This window comes from Parasteatoda tepidariorum, chromosome 7 (assembly GCF_982258835.1).
Source record: "Parasteatoda tepidariorum strain Cologne lab strain chromosome 7, Ptep-v5.0, whole genome shotgun sequence".
Lineage (NCBI taxonomy): Eukaryota > Metazoa > Arthropoda > Arachnida > Araneae > Theridiidae > Parasteatoda > Parasteatoda tepidariorum.
In genome coordinates, this window is record NC_141761.1 from 59,115,864 (window position 1) to 59,140,590 (window position 24,727).

The following is a 24,727-nucleotide window of genomic DNA, read 5'->3' on the forward strand; positions in this document are numbered from 1 at the left end:
TCTGAGGAAAGGAAAGCCTCTTTTAATGCGGAAACAGTTCTTGAAATAATGTCAATATCGTCCTCACGAACCAGAACTTGTATTTAGTTAGTCTCTGAAGTTAATCCTTACATCTCTTACGACTTTTTTTAAAGCAACGTTTAAAAAGAAGACAGCAATCACCCTGCCGTACTCCTCCATTATTACAGGGTCAAATTATTTGTGATTTTAGATATTCACCCTATCAAAAATGTCTGCGTCTTTCAGTTTTATTTAAATAAATAAATATTATGTTTTTAACGTTATAAAAATATCTATGACTTTTTTTAAAAAAGTAAATAAATAATTATTTCGTTCTTTACCATCATAAACGTGTCTACGCTTTAACGATATTGGTGTTCTTTCAATTCATTTCCCAACGTGGAACATAAACACCTCTTGTTTCTGACAGCCACTTGAAATACTCCTTTTGGGGAAAAAAGGTCGGGGAAAGGAGTTCTTAGAGGACGTCGTTAATAAATGTTTGATTGATCTCGATACTTAACAGAGGACGAAGGGTGTGGTTGGAGTTTCTACAAAGGCAGCTCTTATTAATTATGCGGGTGGAGATCTTTTCTCTCTCAGAATGTTTTATTTACGTCTTCTGGCATGTAAGGAGACACTCTGGTATTCCTAGTTTATTGATTGATGGAAGAACCAAAAAATGTCTGATCCCGTGTTTTAATGTGGTGATATATTATTAAATGATAGGTGATGAAGGTAATTTCGGATATAATTAGATAGCTGTGTTTTTGTTTCCCAAGGAATACAATTGCTCTAAAAATACAGCTCAGATGTTTGGACAGAAATTTGGGTAAGTTATATATAGGTGGGCAAATAATATTTGTCGATTCTTGTTTTATTAGAGTAGCTCTGGGTCGTATTCAGGGGGGAGGACCCAATTTAAATTACATCGAAATATTATGACTTGTTTAATGTTCGAAAGAAATCTAATAAGGAAAAGAGCCTGAGATTTTACTATATGAATGTTTTATAAAATCTATTTTAGTTTTTGATCAAAACTACCAATGCAAAAAATTTGAAATTGACTTGTGGAAAATTATTTAGAAAATTCGTTTATTTCGAATGCTATGTTTCCTTTGTGTAATGTATGCGAACCACGTAAAAAAACATTTTTGGAAACGTAAAATGTGCATAAATTTTTTTGCGATCATGTAAAACAGTGGTTTGCAACTTACACGAGGCCGGGGGCCCCAATTGAAAACACAAATCAAATGGCGGGCCGCAACTCTATCAAAATTTTCTATAGGACTCTTTTATGTTTGAAGGAGCATTAAATATTACCGTCAGAGTTTTACCAAGTTGCACAAAACAAAAGTATTGAATAACAAATTAAAATAAGAAGTAGATTTTTAAAAATATTTAATTGTTATTAATAATGTTTTAAAATATTAAATAAATAATAAAAATTCGGGCTACAAACTTTAATGTGCACCTATGTATTAAACAATTAATACGCAACAGATATCTAATTGTTAAGGTATTAAAACTTACACAGAATCACACAAAATATTCAATGAGAAAATTGAGTTTTGTCTGCTGCAACCACCAGAGAATAGATATTTACATTTTAAATTTAAAATTTACAAATGTGTGTGTAAATATTTTCGTCCAAAATGAGAGGTTTCAAAAAGTTAAATCGGAGAATTTCTTCGAGAAAATTTTTGATACGCACATGCTAAATTATATTCACAAAATACAAAAAAATGAAATAAAAAAGAACAACATACATGATTATTTTTGTATTTCAATAAATATTTTCTTGGGTGCAAAACTTGAAAAATAAATTTCTTTGCACCGTTGATATGTTAAAATTCACAGCAACGAAGATATTAAGTTTTTATTAACGAGAAATATATTTTAAACCCATATAGATTTTTTCCGAAAATTGTCCTCAAAAATGACAACTAATTTATTTTAGTTCGCGGGCCACAAAAAAAGGCTTCGCGGGCCGCCAGTTGGAAACCCCTGATGTAAAAGCTTATAGAGTGGTAATAAAACTATTCCATTATCGCTCCATTTTTCAAAACAATAATTCATTCGTTACTACCACAAATTTAGAAGGTTCATATCGCCGGTGAGCTTTTTATTATGGACTCAACTCTAAATGCGCACTTAAGAAAATAGGCCAAACTCAAAATGCGTATTTAAAAATATGGACACAGCTCAAAGTCTGTTTGAGAAGATATACATGGCTCAAAATGAGTGTTAGAGACGATGGGTACGATTTCTAATGCGTGTTTAAGATGGACAGAGCTGAAACTGCGCCTTTTCAATATTCAACTAAACGAGAAATTTCATGCTTATTTATCCATTAGTATCCGTTTATTATATATCCATCCATAAAAATGTTGCTAGTGTTATTGAAGACTAGTTTAAGATTTACTACTGTTGGCTATAACTTTTGAATTAAAAGTGGAGAAGATGACATTTCGGGTAAACTGTAACACATTTCCTGTTCTAGAGTTAACTTCTAACTTTGATTGTACTGGCAAAAATATATTTCCCCCCTCAATTTTACTACCACTGTTAGAAAGTTTTAAGCATCCTGTGGATTTTCTATTAACAACCGCATAACCGGGAGGGCGATCTCTAAAAATAATTGTTTCATTTTTTTTTTCAGAACTGCAAAAATATCTTTCTCTTTATATTATTATATCTTTTTAAAGAATTTATCAATTTTTCTACACTATAGTCACTCCGTCCCTTGCAATTTCGTACATGCTGGGACACTTTTTGTATGTTACTATTCCCCCTTTCTCTTTTAATAAAAATGTAACAAAGGTAGCCGAAACGACAAAATAAAATGAATACTGGTATAAATAGTGTAGCTAAAAATAGTACAATTTCAACATATGTCTCTGAAATTAGAATAATTATGCCTTAAAATGAGAGACATATAATTTACAGTTAATACCGTTGTAACTTTTATTAATTTCCTGCTGAGGACAAAAATAATAAGACCCTAAAAAAATTAAAAGGAATTTCCCTTGGTATGTAGAAGATTTTAAATGCATGAGTCATTTTTGTCTGTAGTCAAACTGTAGTCAAATTTTGTATACAGTACCATTAATTTCAGTTTACTTAAAAACCATGTATGTTTTTATTGTAGATACCCAGGGGTAGAAACTACTGTAGTCGCTAATTTTTTTCTTAGTTTGTAGTGTGTAGTGTGATACTTTTTAAAAAAGGTGGTGTAGTGAGTAGTGCGATTAAAAAAAAAAAAACTAGTTTGTAGTAGTTTCTGGTAACTACTTTTAACGTTAGTTTATAAAAGAAACAATGTTCTAACGCAACTAATTTTTTGTATTTGATGGGTACAAATCTTCGATGGATGAATGAAATGGATGCAATGAAAATGACCCTGTGGCTGCAGCTGATCGTAGACAGAAATTACATATTTAAAATAATTTAATAAATAAAATCAATTAAAGTTGAATAAATTTTAATTAAATTAATTAAAATCGTGATTTTAATAAATGAAATTAATTAAAATCACGTATAACTTATATTTAAACTAGCCATTACGGAAAATGGAAAATTAATCACTCTGATCACACTTTCTCTTGCGAATGCACACTCGTCAAACATTGATGTTATTTTAAAGGAAGGCAACGTATTTTCGATGTACTTAATTTAATATATTTATTTAAATATATTTAATACTAGCCGTCTAATAAGGCGGCCAGCTGTCCGCCACGTTATTAATTTTTATGGTATCAATTTCTATTTCTATATAATTTTTTATGGTATCTATTTCTATATCGCTACAAAAATTATCGTCTTCGCTTAAGAAAAAAAAAAATAGAGCGTGGAAAGAAGAAGAAAAACTAATTAAAACAATTGGGTATAATATGAAAAAAGCACAACTACTTCCACTTACTAGGAATAACATTTACCTTTTAGTTTAATTAATAAACTGAGTTTTAAATATGCTTACTAAATTCATAAACTTCGGTAAAACAACAATATAAATTATTTCCAAAGGAACTAGACTAATACAATTCCAACCTGGCGAGTAGCGACTTATAAACAAGACACTTCGTTTGATGCTTTTACTTGTTGCTAGAAATCAGGTTCGCAGAAAATGCTGTTTACTAGTTAAATTTAGTAGGAATAACACGATCTGTGACGTAGGCTATAGTATACCCAATTATGAACAGCGACAAATATATCAAAGCGAAGCGTTCTATTTACGTATCGAATATGTTGCCACATTTTTAATACAAAAGTTAAACTTTTCTCCACTTTGATAAATGTAAACTAATGCGAACCTTACAATTTTATTATTAATTCCTTCGTATATTATTGGTTTAAGTTGTCGAAAATTAATATTTCAATCGTAAGGTTCGCATTAGCATACATTTATAAGAGTGGAGAAAAGTATATGCATTTTTTAATAGTTTTTTGAATATGGTCTTTGAAGACGAAAAAGCATAGCTTTTCTTACAAAATGACTGATAACTAAAAAACTAATCCAAATTTTTGAAAAAGAAAAAAAATACTTCTTCATTATGTCAAAACACAATTATGTGCCGAGTTTCGTGCCTGGGCGAGGCTTCTGGGGCGATATATTGTGATTACAGACGCACACACAGCCGCTTTTATTATTATGTATAGATTAATTGAAATAAATGAGCGTTAAACAATAAAAAAAATGCGAGTATTTGATAATTTCGCATTTTTTTAAGTATTGACTGTCGAAAATGGCATAAAAAATTGAAGGTTAATGAACAAATTTGAAGAAATTTTTTTTTTTGGAATAACAAATTAGCTCACGTAAACCTGAATAAATATTTTTGTAATTATTCCCTTCCATTTAATGTAAGCCGATTTCTTATTCAAGACCATTTTGAAAATCGATGTCAATTTATTTCTGTAAAGTTCGTCTCCTTAAAGAGTGCAGTAGTTACGGCAATTCTAAAGTCGTTTGTTGTCTCTACATATAAAAAAAAAAGAGAAGAAGAAAAAGAAAAAAAAACAATAGGTGTAGTTACAGCTGCATTTAGCACTTAGCTGTATAGTTATAACTACATTTGTAACAAAGTAGTTGTTTTTGTACTAAACTACAAAAATAATGTAGTTTTTCCGACCATTGTATATACAGGTATGAATATGTGTATCTGTGTATGAGAAAGGATGTGAGAATGAATCCCACAATTAAACTTCTATCCTTTTTTCCACACCAACCAGAGTTTCGGCAGAGTATGTCGTTAATCTTAGTTCTGCTTATTTGTTTATTTATTTTCACTACCACTGTTCTTAAATAAAATTTGAGTGTCATCACCAAAAAGTGTTTCCGACAGTCTGTTCACCAAACGCTTTTTTTTCTTCTTTTGAACTAGATTCTTTTGAAACTTTCGCAGAAGAAAGAATTTTTTTTGTTTTAGTTTATCTTAATCCTTTTAATTAAAACTTTATTGCATGTTTTTATTGTTTGATATTTAATTCTGTTAGGTATAGTGAAGAAGTACGTTTACTTGTTTTTATTGATTTGCTTTTGTTTTTGTGAAATTAAGAAGGAGAACAGTTAGGATAGCATTGTATGAAAAAGTCATTAGAAATCCCGTTAGACTCTCTGTCTGTGTTGTTTTCTTAACTAATTCTAACTAATCGAACTAATCTCTAATTTAGTTTTAACTTAGTTATCTAACTAATGTGAAATGAGTATTTTTTATGAAGAATCTAAGTGACATTTTAGTTAATTTGAATGATTTATCTAACACTGTTTAATAAATTATGTAATATACTTGGTGGTTATAAACTAGAAGTCAAAAATATAAGAACCTAAATGAGCATATATCATAAAGGAATGTGTGTGCTGAAATTCCGCGTTGAGCCGTTGTTAGGTCTCGCTAATTAGTTCGGTGGCGTAAAGCGCTTCGTTTGCTTGAATCTTAATTTTCACAAATTTCAAGCAGCATGCATCGTTACTCCAATGTGTAGTTGGATTGCACAGGGATCATCATTTATATTGAAGAGCAAAGACAAATTTCTGATTTTTTTCATTTCTCGATTGTAGAGTGGATTATCTTCACAATTTACCTTACAGCTTTGCTTCAAACAAAAATAAATTATGACTTCTTGCCGGGAATTATCGTATTTGTATTGTTGTTGTTACCTTTTAAGTAATTCATTTAATATAATCGATAATAAATGAAGGTAATAATTTTTTAATTAATAATTGAATAATAGTTAATTGGTATGTGATAAATGAAGAATGTTATAAACGAACTTTTTACTTAATGTTTAAAAAAAACTGCACTAGTTCGTGGCACTCAGCATAAAGAGACATCTAGCTTTTTCTACGCATTTTGTATTTTCCCACCTTCATGTTGTAGAAAATTTATGTTTTGAACCAATAGATGGCGTTGCCTACTCTTTTGTTTTGGCTATTCTAATGTTTACTTTTTGTTTTGTTGTTATTAAAGAATATGAATCCTAACCCCTCTGTCGCTTTTTTATATGGTGCCGAAAACCCCAAGAATTGATTGCAAATATTTATTACTGATTGAAAATATTTATTACTGAAGAGGGGTTCGTTTGAATTTGATCTTGAACTTTATATTGAAATTATTTCTTCGTTCTTTATTCGATAATTTATTCTGAATTCGAGAATGTCTGCTGAACTTTCAAAACGGAAGCAGAAAAGAGGTGCGGTCAGAGCATCTACGACTAGATTGTTCGGCGAAATCGAACATGAAATAAAAAATGAAATTCCGAACATTGAAACTTTAGTTGAATTATTGACTAAACTTATTGAAAAGGAATCTTTATTGAAGGAACTGGATTTGAAAATTGAAGATTTGATTGAAGTTGACGAAATTGAAAAGGAATACGAACAATCGGAAGAATATTCTGATAAGATTATTGTTTTAAAAACGAAAATTTCAAGAATTTTATCTTCGTCGAGTGCTAAGTTGGATATGGAAAACCGTAAGAACGATAACGAAAGTATTTCAACCGAAATTATTTCTGAAGAATTTCAAAATGTTCACGTAAAATTACCGAACATTAATATCGAAAAATTCTACGGTGATGTTAAACTATGGAATAACTTCTGGGAACAATTTAAATCGACTATTCACGAAAATAAGACTTTGAAAACTGTTGATAAGTTCGTGTATTTAAAGTCATATCTTGGCGGAGCTGCTGCAAGAGCTGTGAATGGACTTTCGATTTGTGATTCTAATTATCTAGCAGCCATTGATATTTTACAAGATCGCTATGGAAGAAGTGACTTAATTATTAATGCTCACATGAACGAACTGTTAAATTTAACTGCAGTAAAGGTTTCTAGCGATGTTGATGCGCTGAGAAAACTTTACGATAGCATTGAAATTGAAATACGAAGTTTAAAGTCTTTAAATGTGATGTCTGAAACCTATGGAAATCTACTCTGTCCAATATTGATGAAGCTGATTCCTGAAGATATAATTTTGGATTTCAACCGTCAAAGAACGAAGGATTCTACTTGGAATGTTGAAGAATTGTTAAAATTTATTAGAAACGAAATTGATAGCTGTGAACGATCAGCTCTACTCTCAAAAAATTCAAGAAAAGAAAATTTTAAATTCACTCCAGAATCGAAAGTAGAAGAAAGATCTTGGATTAAAAGAAAACCAAAGGTAAGCGCCTTTGCTTTATCAACATTGAATTTGAAATGTATTTTTTGTTCTAAGAATCACGATAAATTTAAATGTAATGAAGCTGATGTTTATAAGAAAAGACAAATTTTAATGAAAAGTGGTAGATGTTTCAGTTGCTTTCAAAAAGGACATTTATCTATATCTTCGGATTGCATGAAAAGAAATCTTGTTTGTTTTAACTGTAAACAAAAGCATCATTATTCTGTTTGCATTAAACAGCCTGAAAACGAAAGTCCCGTTTCGAATAATGATAAAGAAATGCTCGTAAATAAAAATAATGAATCTCATGTTGTGCAAAACTCTGTGAAACAGAATTCAAATGTAATTTTACAAACTGTTACCGCTGTTGCTGTGAACAAGGTTGAATGTTTAGTTAGATGTTTGCTTGACGGAGGTAGTCAAACGTCTTTTATAAGTGAAAAGTTATCGAAAAAGTTAAATTTGCCTGTTACAGGAGAAATTGATCTTAATATTCATACATTTGGATCTAGTAAGAGTGTAAATAGTCGTAGAAGGAAAGTGAAGTTGAAACTTGTTGATCTAATTAATCCTGATAACTTTGTTATTGTTGAAGCTATTGAGTATCCCGTGATTACTACTGCTGAAATTAAAATGTCTGGCGATGACTTAACTAAAACTTTGCATTCTTTGGGAATTAAACTTTCAGATGATGTGCCAACTGTTCACCAACTGTATAATCCAAATGAAATATCAGTGCTATTAGGAAGTGATGTTTACTGGAAAATTGTTACTGGAAAAATTGAACGAATTAACGAAGCATTACTTGCTGTAGAGACTAGATTAGGATGGTGTATTCAAGGTTCCGTTATGAGTTCTGATTTACGATCAATGACTGTTAGTTCAAATTTATGTTTAGATGAAGAGCTATCTAATAATATTAAATCTTTTTGGGAAATAGAATCGTTAGGAATAGCACCGGTCTTGGATGAAAAAGAAGAAGATATAAAAGCACTTTCTTTATTTGAACAATCTATTCGCATAATAGATGGCCGTTATGAAGTAAACCTTCCATGGAAGAATGATATAGTTGATTTACATGATAATTTTCATAATGCTGAAAGCCGAATGAAGAAATTGATCAAGAGATTTACGTCCAGTCCTTATTTCTTCGAACAGTATAAAAACGTAATAAATGAACAACTGAAGGAAGGAATAATAGAAAAAATAGAAAAGAATGCTTTTAACTCAAAGAAAACTTATTACGTTCCTCATCGGGCTGTAATTAGAGAAGATCATTCCACAACAAAACTGCGTGTAGTCTATGATGCTTCATCTAGAGAAAAAGGTCACCATTCTTTGAATGATTGTTTATTGCAAGGACCTAACTTAGTTCCTGATTTACTGATAGTTTTATTGAATTTTCGTAAAGGTGAAATTGCTGCAATTGCCGACATTCAAAAGGCTTTTTTACAAATTTCAATTGCACCAGAAGATCGTGATGCCTTAAGATTTTTATGGATTTCAGAAGACGCTAAGTTTCCCAATACAAAATTTGAAATTTACAGAATGACTCGTGTGATGTTTGGAGCAACATCAAGCCCCTTTTTATTAGCAGCAACTATACGTCATCACTTGAAGAAATTTCAAAACATTTATCCCATGACAACTAAGCTGTTAAATTCTTGCATGTATGTTGATGATCTTGTGTATTCAACGAATTCTGTAGAGGAAGCATCGCAAGTACAGGAAGAAGCAACCCTAATATTTAAGCAGGCCTCCATGAACCTCGTGAAGTGGAAATCTAACTCAAGAATTTTGAACTACAAAATATATGGCTCAGAAGTTCAAGCTGATGGAACCGAAGAAGTAAAAGTTCTTGGATTGAAGTGGGACTTGTCGAATGACTGTTTTAATTTTAAAACTGGAGACCTTTTTAATTTTATAATTTCTAACCCTCGTACAAAACGAACTTTATTGCAAGCTACTTCAAGAATTTTCGATCCTTTCGGATGGCTGTCCTCATTCATGATCCAAGTCAAAATCATGTTCCAAAAACTTTGGTTATTGAAAATTGATTGGGACGATGCTCTACCTCCTGAAATCGACAAAAATTGGCAAGAATGGTACAAGCAACTTCATTTTTTAGAACAAATTGTGGTTCCTAGGTGGCTAAATAGAGTTTCGGATCCATCTGGTGATGAATTACACTGCTTTTGTGATGCAAGCAAAAGTGCTTATGGAGCTACAATTTATTTGATATCTGCCAGTTCAACATCTAGATCATCCCAGTTAGTGATAGCTAAAAGTCGCGTTTCTCCATTAAAACAATTGTCTCTTCCTAAACTGGAATTGATGGCTGCTGTTATCGGAACCAGAATGATTGCATCAATCCGTGACCAATTTCCTGAATCAAGAATCTTTATGTGGACTGATTCAACTATCACTTTGCATTGGATTCGTGGATCTCCCCGGAAATGGAAACGTTTTGTCTCAAACCGAGTCACCGAAATTCAACAAAGAAGCGATCCCAGTCAATGGAATCACTGTCCTGGCTCTGATAATCCTGCTGACAAGTTGACGAGAGAAGGAATCGAAGCCAGTGCCCTTGTGCAGGACGATGTATGGTGGCACGGGCCTCCGTGGCTTATCTGTTCCAGAAATGAATGGCCGGCTACTGATGATAGTCAGTTTTCACTGACTGACGATGTCCAAATTGAAATAATGACTGTTTCTTTTATTGCAGGTGCTGATCCAGATCCTGTGCTCAAAGTTGAGAACTTTAGTACTTTACGTAAATTATTGCATGTTACATCCTATATTTTCAGATTCATTAAGAATTTAAGGTCTTGTGTAAAACAAAATGGGACAATTACGAGTACTGAAGTAAGTGAATCAAATAATTATTGGATAAGAACTGTTCAATATAAATACTATTCGAATGAAATTAATTGTTTAAAAAATAATTTGGAAATCAATTCTAATTCTAAACTATTTCAGTTGAATCCCAAACTTGATGAAAATAAGATTCTGAGAATTAAAAGTCGTTTAGCTAATTCCTCATTAGATGTCAGTGAAAAGTGTCCAATAATATTACCTAATAATGATTATTTTGTTGCTTTAATTATTAAGGATTGTCATGAAAGGGTTTTGCATGCTGGTGTGAATGACACTTTATTGCTAATAAGAAATAAATTTTGGATAGTGAAAGGAAGACAATTCGTGAAATCTGTTATATATCGATGTAAAATTTGTAAAAGATTTAGTGTTACTTCTGGTAAGCAAGTAACAGGTAATCTGCCTGTTGATAGAATCGAAAAATCTCCCCCATTTAATATAACAGGCATCGATTTTGCAGGACCCCTTTATTTAAGGGATGGTTCTAAGTGTTACATTGCATTGTTTACTTGTGCTGTGACTCGTGGGGTTCACTTAGTTAGTGTCTAGTTTAAAAGTTGAAAGTTTCATTCAGGCTCTAAGAAGGTTTTTTGGACGCAGGGGCATTTGTAAAATAATTTATTCAGATAATGCCAAAACTTTTAAAGCTGCTGATTGTGAAATTAAATATTTATTCAAATTGTGTAAAAATGACGAACTTCTACAATACTTAGAAAAACAAGGAATTGAGTGGAAGTTTATTGTCGAAGGTGCTCCATGGTGGGGTGGTTTTTGGGAGCGTTTGGTAAGATCGGTTAAAATTGCATTAAAACGAATATTACATAAATCTTTATTAACTTTTGAACAATTACTTACTGTACTTACAGAGATTGAAGCTGTTATTAACTCTCGACCAATAACTTATATGTATAACGATATTAATGAACCGGATCCTTTAAGTCCTTCGCATTTTTTGATAGGTAATCAATTAACCGTTTTACCATCCTTCAGTTCTAAATTAGAGTCTTCAAAAGCAGAATTAACAAAAAGATGGAAACATAGGCTTATGATGATAGAACATTTTTGGAAACGCTGGCAAAAGGAATATTTGCTAGAATTAAGATCTGCCATGATGTATAAAATGCCCAAAAATATTGTAAGTTTTAAAATTGGTGATGTTGTACTTGTACGCGAAGATAATGTTAAAAGATTAATGTGGAAGTTAGGTCGAATAAAAGATATTTTTCCTGGCAGAGATGGTAGAATAAGGTCATGCCAAATCCAATTAAAAAACAGTGTTGTAAATAGACCCATTGAGAGACTTTACTTATTAGAAAGTGATTGATTGCTTTGTTTATTCTTTGTTTGAAATATTCATTATATGTTGTATTTTTTTTGTAAGTGTATAACATTTGTATGGTTATTTGTAATAGAATGCATCGTTAAACCAATGCATTGGAGTGGGCTGGATGTAGAAAATTTATGTTTTGAACCAATAGATGGCGTTGCCTACTCTTTTGTTTTGGCTATTCTAATGTTTACTTTTTGTTTTGTTGTTATTAAAGAATATGAATCCTAACCCCTCTGTCGCTTTTTTATACATGTAGTAGCCTAAATAGAATGTGTGGCGTCATTTCAGTTAATTGAGTATTAAATAATTTCTGGATCCATTTCATTTAAAACACTGTAGATTAGTAATTTCTAAGTTTTGTTTTCAAATTATTTTATTTTTGGCAAAATTTTTTTTATTAATGAAAATCATAAATGTAACTGTATTTTAATAATTATTTACATAAATAATTTTTATCATAAAATAAAAAAATTTCTGAAAAAACTGCCAATATACTTTTTCTTTCTTTTCATACTTACTCTTGTTAATTCTTATCAGATTTAATTTCCGACTCGATAATTTAATAATTCTTTTTTTTTTTTAAGAAAATAAGAATCATCAGAAATTAAAGAGCGATGATCGTTTTTTATAATTTTTCCAACAAATTGAGTTTTTTCAGATCAATAGGCAAAATCATGGTGCCAGCGAAACTTAATTTTGCTTACCTTAACCGAATTTCCGGTACATATCTTATTCATTACCAACTATAAGTTGCGATTTATTGGGAAAAAAAAACTCATCATCATAAATTAAATAAAGATGGACCTTGCACACTGCCTGCTAAAAATGTCCTCATTTATGTCGTTTGGAGATATCGTTTTTTGTTTTATCCTTTCTTTTTTCGACAAAATATGTTTCCATTAGAGAACATTTACTTCAGAAAGTTAATTGCTATCCTTATGTGTTCATGCTTCTCAATTTTCCCTGCAATACGCTGGGATGGTTTTTCCCATTACTGCAGATAATTATTTTTGAAAACTTTTATCGGAAAAAAAAATTTCTGAGTGGTTATTTTTAATTAGACAATGATGGGATTATACTTCCGCTTAAGGGTTCCTAAATAGATTTTTTTTTCTTTAGTTTTGTGCGTATTATCGCTTAGAATACATATATTTATATATTATTCATGTTGTGCTTATGTGGTAATGTTCTGAATTGAATCGACAGATCTCTAGAATTTTTGTATCGTATAAATAGTATAAACAAATTTTTTTTTAACGATTTCAATTTCTAATGTGATAAAATAAGTTTTAACACTTTTCTTTTATAAAAGATTATTTAGCTGAAAAAATAATTTGTTTTGGAACTCATGGATCAAGTGTTCGGACAAACTAGCCTTCGTGTAAAAAAGTTTTTTTTTCTTTGGTGGAACTAAATTGCATTTGCTTTACGTGGGGAGGAAAACCACGAAGCACGGTTAGTCCGACGGGCAAAGGTATTCTGATCCTTGAATAGTCTACCATTGAATGCTATTTTACGGCAACACTGTGGTCAGTGCCGGTCGGGGGCAGCATTCGTGTCAACCAACTTCTGCTGGGATTATAACTCATTAAGAGGGAAAATGCTATCCCCTGAGCTACTGTGGTTCATTGTACTGATTTTTTTTAATTTCTAACCGACGTTGAACAGCAGACCCAATGTTTGAGTTTACGACAGCGTTCAACTACTTAACCTTGTAATTTTGAACCCAATCAAGAAGACAAAGGAACTTCTATACCAAGCATTGGGAGAAACTATTTGACGGAATTAACCATCATTTGCGTAACATGGAGCGGAAAACCACGAAAATCTCACACGATCAGCCTGACGGCAAGGGGATTCTAACCCATGATCCGTCTACCACTCATGATAATTTACGTCAGCACTGTGGCCAGGGCACTGGGAGTAGAATTCGCATCTACCAACCGCTGCTTAGATTCAAACCTGGGTCACCTCATTGGGAAGCGAACGCTCAGAGCCACCGCGGTGCATTCTACTTGATTTAGTGAATTTTATCGGAATCACACGGTCAGTACTGATGTCAGTCGCATGCTTATAACTAATTCCATTGCTTATACAGAGTTATTCATAATTCCCTCCGCCTGTAAAGGCAATTTTTTTTTTACTACAATTGGCTTCGGTGGTACATGTTACTGCCATCTACCGGCAACTGCTTAAACTAAAACTTGAATACTTCCGGAATAATATCATACGTTCTTTTTTGCCATATTCGTCTTCGTTTTTTTACTAGGACGCTTCGAAACCCCAGAGGGAATTATGAATAACTCTGTATATGTATTTACCGACACTTTGCTGCTATCTCGTTTTTATTAGAAAGTTCAATTTTCATTTAAAAATGTAGATGAAACCTTTTTTTTAAAAACTTTTTTAAGTGAATATTTCAAAAAATATTTTATTTTCTATTACGGAAGGTGACCCAGGATTTTCTACTTGTAATTCACTTTCTATGGTGCGTAATATTGGAAATCCTTACTCTTCTATACATTCGATTTTGAAAGGAGAGGAAAAGTTCTGCTTTTTGGAATAGTTTGGCATGGGTAATAATAAAAAAAGAATGTTGGAACTGCTGCGTTTGACATTTTCGTTTCTTTCGTCTGGAATATTCTTTTTTCATGAAATTTTACCTTTCCTTCAAGAGAACCCCATCAATATTTTTTAGTTTGATTTTTTGTCGAATTGTTCTATACGCGGTTGTCACTCTCCTTTTGAGTATTTGTGTTTTTACAATGTATAGTTGTATTATTTCCTTTTTATGGAAGTCTTTTTAAATAGAAACTCTACTTCGGAAAAATACTTCTTTGGCCTCCCGAAGTAAGAAGAAGAAAACCTACGTTCTTTTTAGATACTTCTTTTTAAATTTATTTTTATTTATTTTTTTTACGCCCAACTTTTAAGAGCCATGAATGGAAAAATATTTATCTGTGGCTGAAAAGATGAGATAGGATGGAATTTTCAGACATTTTTATTATAGGATATGCTGCTGTTTCTTCAAAATGGGAAAGACGTTACTTTGGGTGATCGGTTAATACAGCTGTTAAGCCTATTTGCAGTGGGTTTTGTTGCAAATATTATTTTCTCGGCTTCAAGCTACGATTTGCGTAGGAAGTTTGGCAGGACAATGTTCGATTTTGGAAATTATTTGTTTAAATCATTTCACTTGATCTTTTGACGACTGTAATCAGGGGTCTGTTCAGACATTTTGTGAAGGGTCCGTTTTTGTAAAATTGTGAAAAAATTAATCGTAATTTGTGAATATAAATAAGTCACATTCTTTCAACCAGGGTCCTGCTTGTGTGAATTTGGGCAAATAGGGTCCTGTTATTGCAAAACACTTTTTCAATGAATTTTTAAATTGTAAAGACATACAAGATTATGCTGAACACTGTAAAATTATAATTAAAAATATTAAATTTTCAAAAATAAACAGCAATTGCTGCTGCTAAATTAAGAGATGCAACATACAAATATTTGGTATTTAGCCTACACTGCTGAACGCAGGATATTCACTTTGGACGAATAAAGGAAGAAGAATCTGCTGAAGACAAAATTTAGTACGTTTACAGCTGTCTTTCTTTCCCCTCCTTCCTGGGAAGGGTTCTTTCGATTAACAAAACAATAATGAAGATATACAAATTTGTGAAGGGTCGCGTAATCCATCGCCAATTCCACCTGCAATCGCCAAGTGTATAATCTATGGTATGGTTTGGCAATTCGCTTCCTGTACCTAAGATTGAAGCAATTGCGCACGCTCGCATTTATTTTAGATGCTACGTATCTTTACGTTATGTTGGCGTGATTTAAGCTACAAAGACAAAACTACAAGCACACTGTTTATAGCTGTCAAATATTGTTTTGTATTTAAGCCTACCTTCGAACTGAAAACATGGACATGGAATGGGAATTTGAAGAAATATATTGAAGACATTTAGAAATGAATCGTGTGATCTTACAACAATTGCTTCATCCAATAAATAAATAATTTTATTGGTTTTTGTTTTAACATTATGTTTGTCTAATTGCGCCAGTTCTAGTTGGCTGTCTAATTGCACCAATTAGAAACTAGATATATTTTCGCTATTTTAAAATTATAAATTATATTTATTTAACTATACAATTTAGTTAAAAGGAAATAATCAATAGAAGTCCAATAATATTTTTTTAAATATTAACGTTGTTGTTGTCGTGTCTATGCTTACACTGCTAGTGCAAAGATTAGAGTCCTCCTAAAGTCTTGGTAACAAGATTTGCTAGTTCTGGAGCCCGATGGCCATGGAGAAATTCGATAGGGAGTGCTCCAAGTTGAAAGAGGGAGCCGTTAATGGCCTGGCAATCAAAAACATGGTCTAGGGTTAGTTGCAAATGAGGACAGTGCTTGCAGATGGGATAGAATTTTATATTGGTGCGTGAGATCTTCATGCCTTTGAAATGTCTAGTACGTAGCCTAGCTATTGTAGAGGAGAGGTTTCTTGGGCAGTTTAGATTGGGGATTGTTGCCTTGCTAAAAAAGCTGGTTGTATATCCTTCGCCTGGCGACAGCATTCGCATCTGCACAGGTGACAGCTCGAGGTTGATCTTCGTCGCGTGCTTCCTTTGCAAGGGCATTTGCGCATTCATTGCCATCGATTCCAACATGAGTTGGGATCCACTGGAGAGTGCAACGGATATTTAGTAATTGGAGATGGGTATTAATTTCTTGCGTTATTGATGTTTTACCGTTTTTTCCGAAAAATTCGAAGATGTGACCAGGGCTGTGCTCCATGCCTTCGGTCCCATTTGAATTGTACTTTTCTGCACTTGTCAAACGACAACAACAACAATCGTTATGTATGGCATCGAGTGCTGATTTTGCGTCTGAGAAAATCACAATTTCTTTTATTGGGTCTTTTAGAGAATAGGAGCGACAAAGGGCAAGAGCCTCTTTAATAGCTATTAATTCGCTAGTGAAGTTCGAAGCAATTTGGCCAATGGGTATTTTGAGTTATCATTATTAATAATAATAAAAAGCTGCATTCTTTATCTCTGAATTCATCAAAATCTATAATCTATTCAATTTTCTACTCACAAAACCGCAGAGTTACGTAGAGCAAAGTATCTTGACTCGTATGCTACAGCTTTAGAGATAGTCTACGTCCATTGTAAATGTTTGTTTTGATTTTGTGATCAAAGCTAAAATGATATACCTCTACGTTAGATATTTTTAAGTTAGTGATTTTTGAAGAATCTTATTTTCACTTACATAAGTTCGATATTTTTTCACTGACGCATGCGCATTTCACCGATACTGACGCATGCGCAATTACTTGAAATATTACTCTCGGAAGCTAACGTAAATTTGCGAAATCTAACTATTAACTTAATGTATAATTAAGCTTAATATCTTTAATTTTTTTTCAAAACATAAAAAAAAAGAAATATCCATCAATGAGATGTAGGGGAAATCAGGGAGATTTGGCATAACTTTCATTTTTTTTTTTTTTTTAAATGAGTATTTAAACATTTATTGAACGTGTTAGCAATAGATAGCAGCATATGGTATTGGCGCGAATCACATTTTGTTTTCTGTTTTTCAGTCGTTGGGAAATAAAATTTTAAACAAATTGAACCGTTTATAAAGCTGTTTCGCGGCATACAATATATAAAACTCCCCTAGTTACGCTTTTAGCTCAATTTACGCTTTGGTTTTAATTGTTTGCAATCTGGCAATCTTGTTGCGAAAATATTTTAAATCATTCTTGAAAAATTTCCCTTTCATGTAAGTTCATTTGAATTCGCTACTCGCTTTATAGTTTTCATTCCATGTTTTATTCTGTTTTTTCTTTATATTTTATTTTCTGTTTTTACATGATATTTTTACCTATTGTGTTCTATTTTATTTGTTGTAATTTTTTTGTAAAAAATTTTTTTTGAGTGTTTCTCACACTATTGTATTGATATATTTCTATATATTCTTTAGCTATATTGATACATTATTGGAAATTACTCTTTTTTGCGGATATAATCGTGTGAGCTGATGAAAAGATTATAACTTTTATTTGCTGGATTTTTTGAAATTTTTTATTCTCTTTTGATCTTCCAGTTTTTTGTTATTTTTATTATTCTTTTTTTCCCCTTTTTCCATTGTTCTGTAATTTTCCCCTTGTTTTCTCTACATTTTGAACTTATTTTATGAGTTCTGTTTACTTGCAGCTTATGCGCAATAAATGAAACTTATTGTTTTTCTTAATATTCTTCGTGTTTTTTGTTTTTTGAACCTGTCTAACCTGCCATTCGTGCACATTAAAGTAGTTTCTATAGATGGTTTTAAAAATCGGTATATGTATTTATTTTGAAGTAGAAATTTCAAAATTATTTGCAAAGAAAATGGGGGGGGGGGAAATAAGTCGAAGACAGAAAAAAGTTCATTATATCCAACTTCCTCACTTTTTTGGTTCACTATATCCACTAAAAATAACATACGTATATAGCAAGGTACGGGACCGAGCATTTCGTTCACTATATCCGGGAGTTCACTATAAGCCGTGTCCACTATAGCGGGGTTTGAGTGTATATATATATATATATATATATATATAATATTATTTTTTTTTACCTTTTAGTTATTTACAAGCTAGATATTGATAGCGTAATTCGTATAAAACAACATTCAATCAATTTTTTTCAGACTGAATAAAAAGAACTATATACATATTTTTTCTTTATTGAAATATTTTGCCCGCATGAAATATTTCTTAGAAAGATTTTAATATGTAATAGAAGTGCAGCGATGCCAAAAATGAATTATCATAAATAAACAGAAAAAGGTTTATTCAAACGTAAAAAAGCCGTTGATAAATAATGCAAAAGGAAAATAAAAATTTAAAATCGAAACGACACCGCGGCCTGGAGCATAGAAAACTGCTAGTTAAATGTCAGAATTCTACCCAGAAAATTAAACATAATGGGAATTTAAAGCAAGATTTATTCCAACCGAAACAAACACTGATAAAAAAAAATATTCAATTTTCTCCAGGCTATAATGCAAAATATCCTGTTTTCTTGTTTTTATCAGAATAAGTGCATAAAAGTAATTACATGCAAAATGTGTTCATGAAAAGTACTTTTTTAAATAGAATAAGAAAGTTTTAGTTGTGTGCATTAATTAAGGCATATTAATATATTTTCTCGGGTGATAATTTTGTTTGTTTGTTATTAACTTTAAATGAAATAGTTTTTACTAGAGTACTTTTTGGTAAATTCACAAAGTAACATACTGCAGTTTTTTTCCCTAACAAGTCAGTTGCTTAGCTGCCTTTGGGAAAGATCTGGTATTGTAGCGTAGCTGCCGTGAATAATGGGTAGAATATAAGACTACAAACAAGATTAAATCAAGAACCATTATGGTTTAATTTATGAAAGACAAGTTCAAGATTGCCTCGTATTATAAGCAGAGGGTGACTTAACAAATTTTTTAAAGTGGTATGCCTTTTAAGTAAATAATACCAAGAAACTGAAACGGTTAAATATTTCTTGATTAAGACTTCATTCGCGTCAAAAATATAAAAATTTTTACAAAATACACATCACTTTTACCAAATTTGCTGCTCATTTCTGTTTGAGTTAAAAAAAGTTAAAACCCAATCATCTCTGATTAAGAGTAAAGAGCCAATCAGAACTAAAATATTTTATACCAATTCTGAATTTTAATAAAGGAAAGCTCAATGATCCACCCATATTAAACCCCTCTGGTCAAAGGTTATATAAATCGTTCTTCCAAACGAATGTTCTTAAAATAAGGTATGGCCGGAAATACATTTCTTTACTCTCAACTTTAAGTATAAGGAAAAAGCGATTAAATAAATAGCTGAAGTAAAATAAATTTTTAATTAAATAAGTTAAGTTAAAATATAAATTGAGCTACAATAGTGTTAAAGATATCGTAACTGTATCAATGAAGAGAATTTAAGAATTTATATAAAAAATTTCGCAGTTGTTTAACAACGTAGGGTAATCTGTTGAACGTTTCCTTATACAGTGGATTATTTTCATTATACATTGCTGAAATTTAATTCGGAGTTATAGGCCTCTCACCACGAGTTGGCATGCACAAAGTGAGATTAAAGCAAACTGGTTGAGTTTATTCCAACGATTTAGGGAGAGAAGGCAAAGCCGCAACGAAAGAGATCAAAGAATCTGGGGAAAATGCTTATAAACACCTTAATATATGTATTCTAGAAGAGAAATGAATAAAAAATCTTACTTATGTAAAGAGTTTTCTATTGTAGTCAGCCGAAGAATAGGAATTGTGAGCCAGTTTGGAATTCTCGCCAAAAGAAATTAGCTCAAAGAAATAGCTATTTAACTTTCTCCACCTATGAAAGAACTCTTCCGTTTAGCTTTCCCGTCAACTCGTCAAACTTGTCGTGGTTTAAATAATATCACAATCCCGATATTATTGAACATAAAGTTCTGGTTAGCTATTGTACAATTTATTTTTTAAACTCATTATGATCCTAACTTAGATTTTAAAATAGTTTATTTCTGGAATATACGTATTTAAAAATTTGTCGGAAATAAATGTTTGAATTTAAATTCAAAAATCAATGCTGCTAAAAAAAAGTGCTAGTCTTCTTAACCCATGTGACCCTCCCTCCCAAGGAACCCTAGGGTTCCGACACAATTATTTTTGATGGCGGCTAAAACTCATTCCGAGGGGGGATAAAAAATTCTGACATATATATTTGGCCTGAACTACAACTCTTAAAACAATTTCCAGCTTTCTCCTATCTATTTCTTTCCTCAATTTCTTAACATAAGAATATTTCTTTTGATTCTCTGAGTGATATATAAAACTGCACTAGTTATTATCGAAATTGTAGTAATTATGCCAGCTTTTTAATAAATTAGTAAATTTTTAAAAATGGCGTAGTAGAAATAGCACTCTTTCGTAATAATTAAGCATCATTACATCAATTTTTAGTCAAACGTGCCTTCCTGGTAATTTCTGCTTATGTTGGCGTTTGCGATTTAAGCAAAAAGTGAGGATGCGACGTGATCTTTTCTTAAACAGGCCAAAAATTCCCCTCTAAAAGATGAGGCCTTCGTCTAAAGTTCTTCCAACTTTTCTCTTTAATGCCTTGATATTTGAGAAGTTTAATAAAAAGAACCTAGTTTCCAATGTTCGCCATGTTCTAAACACTTTTATGGTTAATTAATTTTCTTCCAACAACGAAACTTTGTATGACATGCGTAGTTTGGGATTTGGCAGAATTAAAAGTGGGGTTGAGTTGTCGGGAAGATTCTCCCGACGTTCTAATCAATATTCAAACTAGAATCTCTAAATGTGTGATTTTTAAACGTCAGGTCTCGTTCGTTAAGTATGCAAGACGAGAGTGATAGAATTCCTGAGTTTGTGTTTACCAACTTGTGAAGGGAGGGTATTTTTGTGTAAACTCTCTTCTAATGAGTTTGGTTAAAGTGTTAATCCTTCATATATGCTTGAATAAAATGTCACTTGGAGCTCATAAGTCAAAGTACGGGGAGCATTATTTTACTTCAGCATTGCCAGTAACTACTGGGCTGTTGCGCTTTGAGCGTTTAATATTAGAAGATGCTTAATTTATTTAGGATGCTTTAAAGACTTTTAAAAACCTACTTTCTAGCATTTTAAATAAAAATATTCTTAAGTCTTTTACCCAGTTAGTTCCTTTGAAGTAATTATTTTTAATATATTCTGCTGTAGACATGATTCGTTTTGGAGGCACTCTGAAATTCTTAAAACGTTGGATTTTTTAATATATATTTTGGAGTCCTTATAAGAAACACTTAGTCTAATAACGTTTACATCCTGGGTCGCAAATTTATATTTAAATGAGCAGAGCAGGGTGCGTTTCTATTAGCCCTTACATGTGCTTTTTTTCATTGGGTGATGGTAAAAAATGATGAAATGAGATTTTTTTCTTTGTCATTTCGACTGCCTCCTTGAAATACGGAAAATGCATGATTTTTTACAGTGTTTTGTTCAACGTTTTCGGATTTGCCGTCATCTGTATCGTACCAATGGGCCATCATTTTATATGTTGCTCGCGTGTCTCTTATTTTACTGGACTGCCTCCTTGAAATACGGAAAATGCATGATTTTTTACAGTGTTTTGTTCAGCGTTTTCGGATTTGCCGTCGTCTGTATCGTACCAATGGGCCATAATTTTATATGTCGCTCGCGTGTCTGCATGCGCTTGCACAAATCTGGATTCTGTATGAAGGATTCTTTGCTGGTAGAAAATCACAGATAATCACTTCGCAAATTTCGTTTCCCTTTTGCGGTTTTGATTTAATAAAGATAATCTAATAAAGAATTGAAAATTTTAAATCTTGGAATTTTGTGCTTCGCTAATTGTTTTAAATATTTTAGGCTTTTCTTGCAGTCTTATTTTACTGGACTGCCTCCTTGAAATACGGAAAATGCATGATTTTTTACAGTGTTTTGTTCAACGTTTTCGGATTTGCCGTCGTCTGTATCGTACCAATGGGCCATAATTTTATATGTTACTCGCGTGTCTGCATGCGCTTGCACAAATCTGGATTCTGTATGAAGGATTCTTTGCTGGTAGAAAATCACAGATAATCACTTCGCAAATTTCGTTTCCCTTTTGCGGTTTTGATATAATGAAGATAATCTAATAAAGAAATTATTGAAAATTTTCAATCTCGGAATTTTGTGCTTCGCTAATTGTTTAAAATATTTTAGGCTTTTTCTTGCAGTCTTATTTTACTGGATTTGTTATTAAAATTTTTTAATACTCTTGAATAATTTTAGGGAGAAAAAAAACTAAATTGTTTTTAGAGGCAAGGTTTTAAATAGTTTGAATTGAGAGACATTTTAACATGCAGTAAATACAGTAAGGAATCTTTAGTGATTCAGATTTGTCATTTCAAAATAATAAAAATTATTTTTTCATCTTTTGATTTATAATTGGAATTAAAAGATCTTTCATCTAATATAGGGACCTCTAAGTATAGATAACATATAATAATTTACTTCTGACAAAACAGTTTAGCTTCAATACTCATAATATTTTGATTGTAAAATTATTAAATATTTTAGTTATTTCATCTAATAATTACTGAGCCAAATTACAAATTTTAATAGAAATTTAATTTGGGAATTTTAACTTATTTGTTTATCCATCTACGTTGGATAGTTATTCATAAGGAATTTTTATTTCAATATTAAAAATACACCCGATAATTTTTTCAAAAGTTTAACTATTTGCAATTTTGAATTAATATTATAATTTTTTGCATAAATGAATAAAGAAATTGTTAAATAAAAAGAATAGAAAGAGCAGTCTGGGTATAGTTGTCTGCGGTAATATACCGCCAACCGCTGAAACTGCTCCCGCGCTGACGGAGCTGCCATGTATGTCAGGGCATCCACTTTAATTTCGTTTCAGTGTTTTTGGATTTTTAAGATGTTATTTCCTGGTCTAAACTTTTGAGCATTTCCTGTTGTGGTATTCCCAAGGTAATATTTAGTATGTTACTTCCTGGTACAAACTTTTGAGCATTTCCTGTTTTAGTATTCCCAAGGTAATATTTAGTATGTTATTTCCTGGTACAAACTTTTGAGCATTTCCTGCTTTGGTATTCCCAAGGTAATATTTAGTATGTTATTACCTGGTACAAACTTTTGAGCATTTCATGTTTTAGTATTCCAGAGGTAACAATTAGAATGTTATTTCCTGCTAATGTTTTTCGATTTCCCCTATTGTGGTAATCCTTTCAGTTTTTTTATTATGTAATAACTTATTTTGTTTTATTTCATCTTAAATTTTTCATATAGTCTTAATTCATATACCCATAAATTATTTCATATAACCTTCCAACTGTGACATTAGCAGCTTCGCTCTATCGCGACTTTGAATTGTGTATTTTATACTTTCAATATATATATATATATATATATATATATATATATATATATATATATATATATATATATAAAAGAAACGGTTCAAAATGGTATGTTGTGTGAAAGAAGATTAGATTTTGCATAATAAAATGGGACAAGTGAGCAAAAATTTTGGAAGTTATGTGATAAATTAATATAAATTAAAGCCTGTTAAAAGATATTTTTAAAAAAAAATTTTTTTTTTTTTGAAAACAATATCGTTAAGGGTCTTTTTCTTAATTTTATATTAATCTAAAAATATTTTATGTCATTTCAGGACGGCAGACTTCAGAGTGGCGACCATATCCTACAGATAGGTGATGTGAACCTGCGCGGCATGGGCTCTGAACAGGTCGCCATGGTCCTCAGGCAATCCGGCACCCACGTCCGACTCATAGTGGCCCGTCCCGTAGATCCTGCTTCCTGTGCCTCTCTCCGGAGTCACGCACCCCTCGTTCCCACTCGGATCCTGGCTGACCCCGAGGAACTGGAGAAGCACCTCACTATGTTTGCTCAAAACGGATTTTCTGAGCCCTCTCCGTACAAGGGCCCCACATCCGTTGACACTCCCTTCGCCTACCAGAGGGAACTTGGAGATGATTTGGTAAGTCCTTTTCTCCTCCAACCCCCTTTTTCCAGTTTTCTCCAGGAAAGTTGCCACCGGTCGATATTTATGCGAGGTTGTACGTGTTGGTGTAAGTTGAGTTTTGGCACCGATTTCAAGTTACTAAAGGTGCCACGCAGTCTGCAGTACTCCGGCCTGTTGTTGGATTGTTGTCTCGTTTTTTTTCTTCTATTTAATTTGTTTCTTATTGATTTTATCTTATATTACGCTTCTATTTGTGTTTTGTCGAGAGAATGTCTTGGGAAATCTATTGAAAATATTGA

The 24,727-nt window shown here is 31.9% G+C and overlaps 1 protein-coding gene across 8 annotated transcripts in view; it reads left to right on the plus strand.

Annotated features, from left to right (window-relative positions):
• LOC107448785 (multiple PDZ domain protein) overlaps positions 1 to 24,727 on the plus strand; it is a 684,699-nt gene that overhangs the window by 209,731 nt on the left and 450,241 nt on the right. For all 8 annotated transcript variants that reach the window (XM_071183400.2, XM_071183406.2, XM_071183404.2 and 5 more), the window contains one exon: positions 24,117 to 24,443. In XM_071183400.2, coding sequence (XP_071039501.2) covers positions 24,117 to 24,443 — 327 coding nt within the window. The remainder of the gene's footprint in view (positions 1 to 24,116; positions 24,444 to 24,727) is intronic.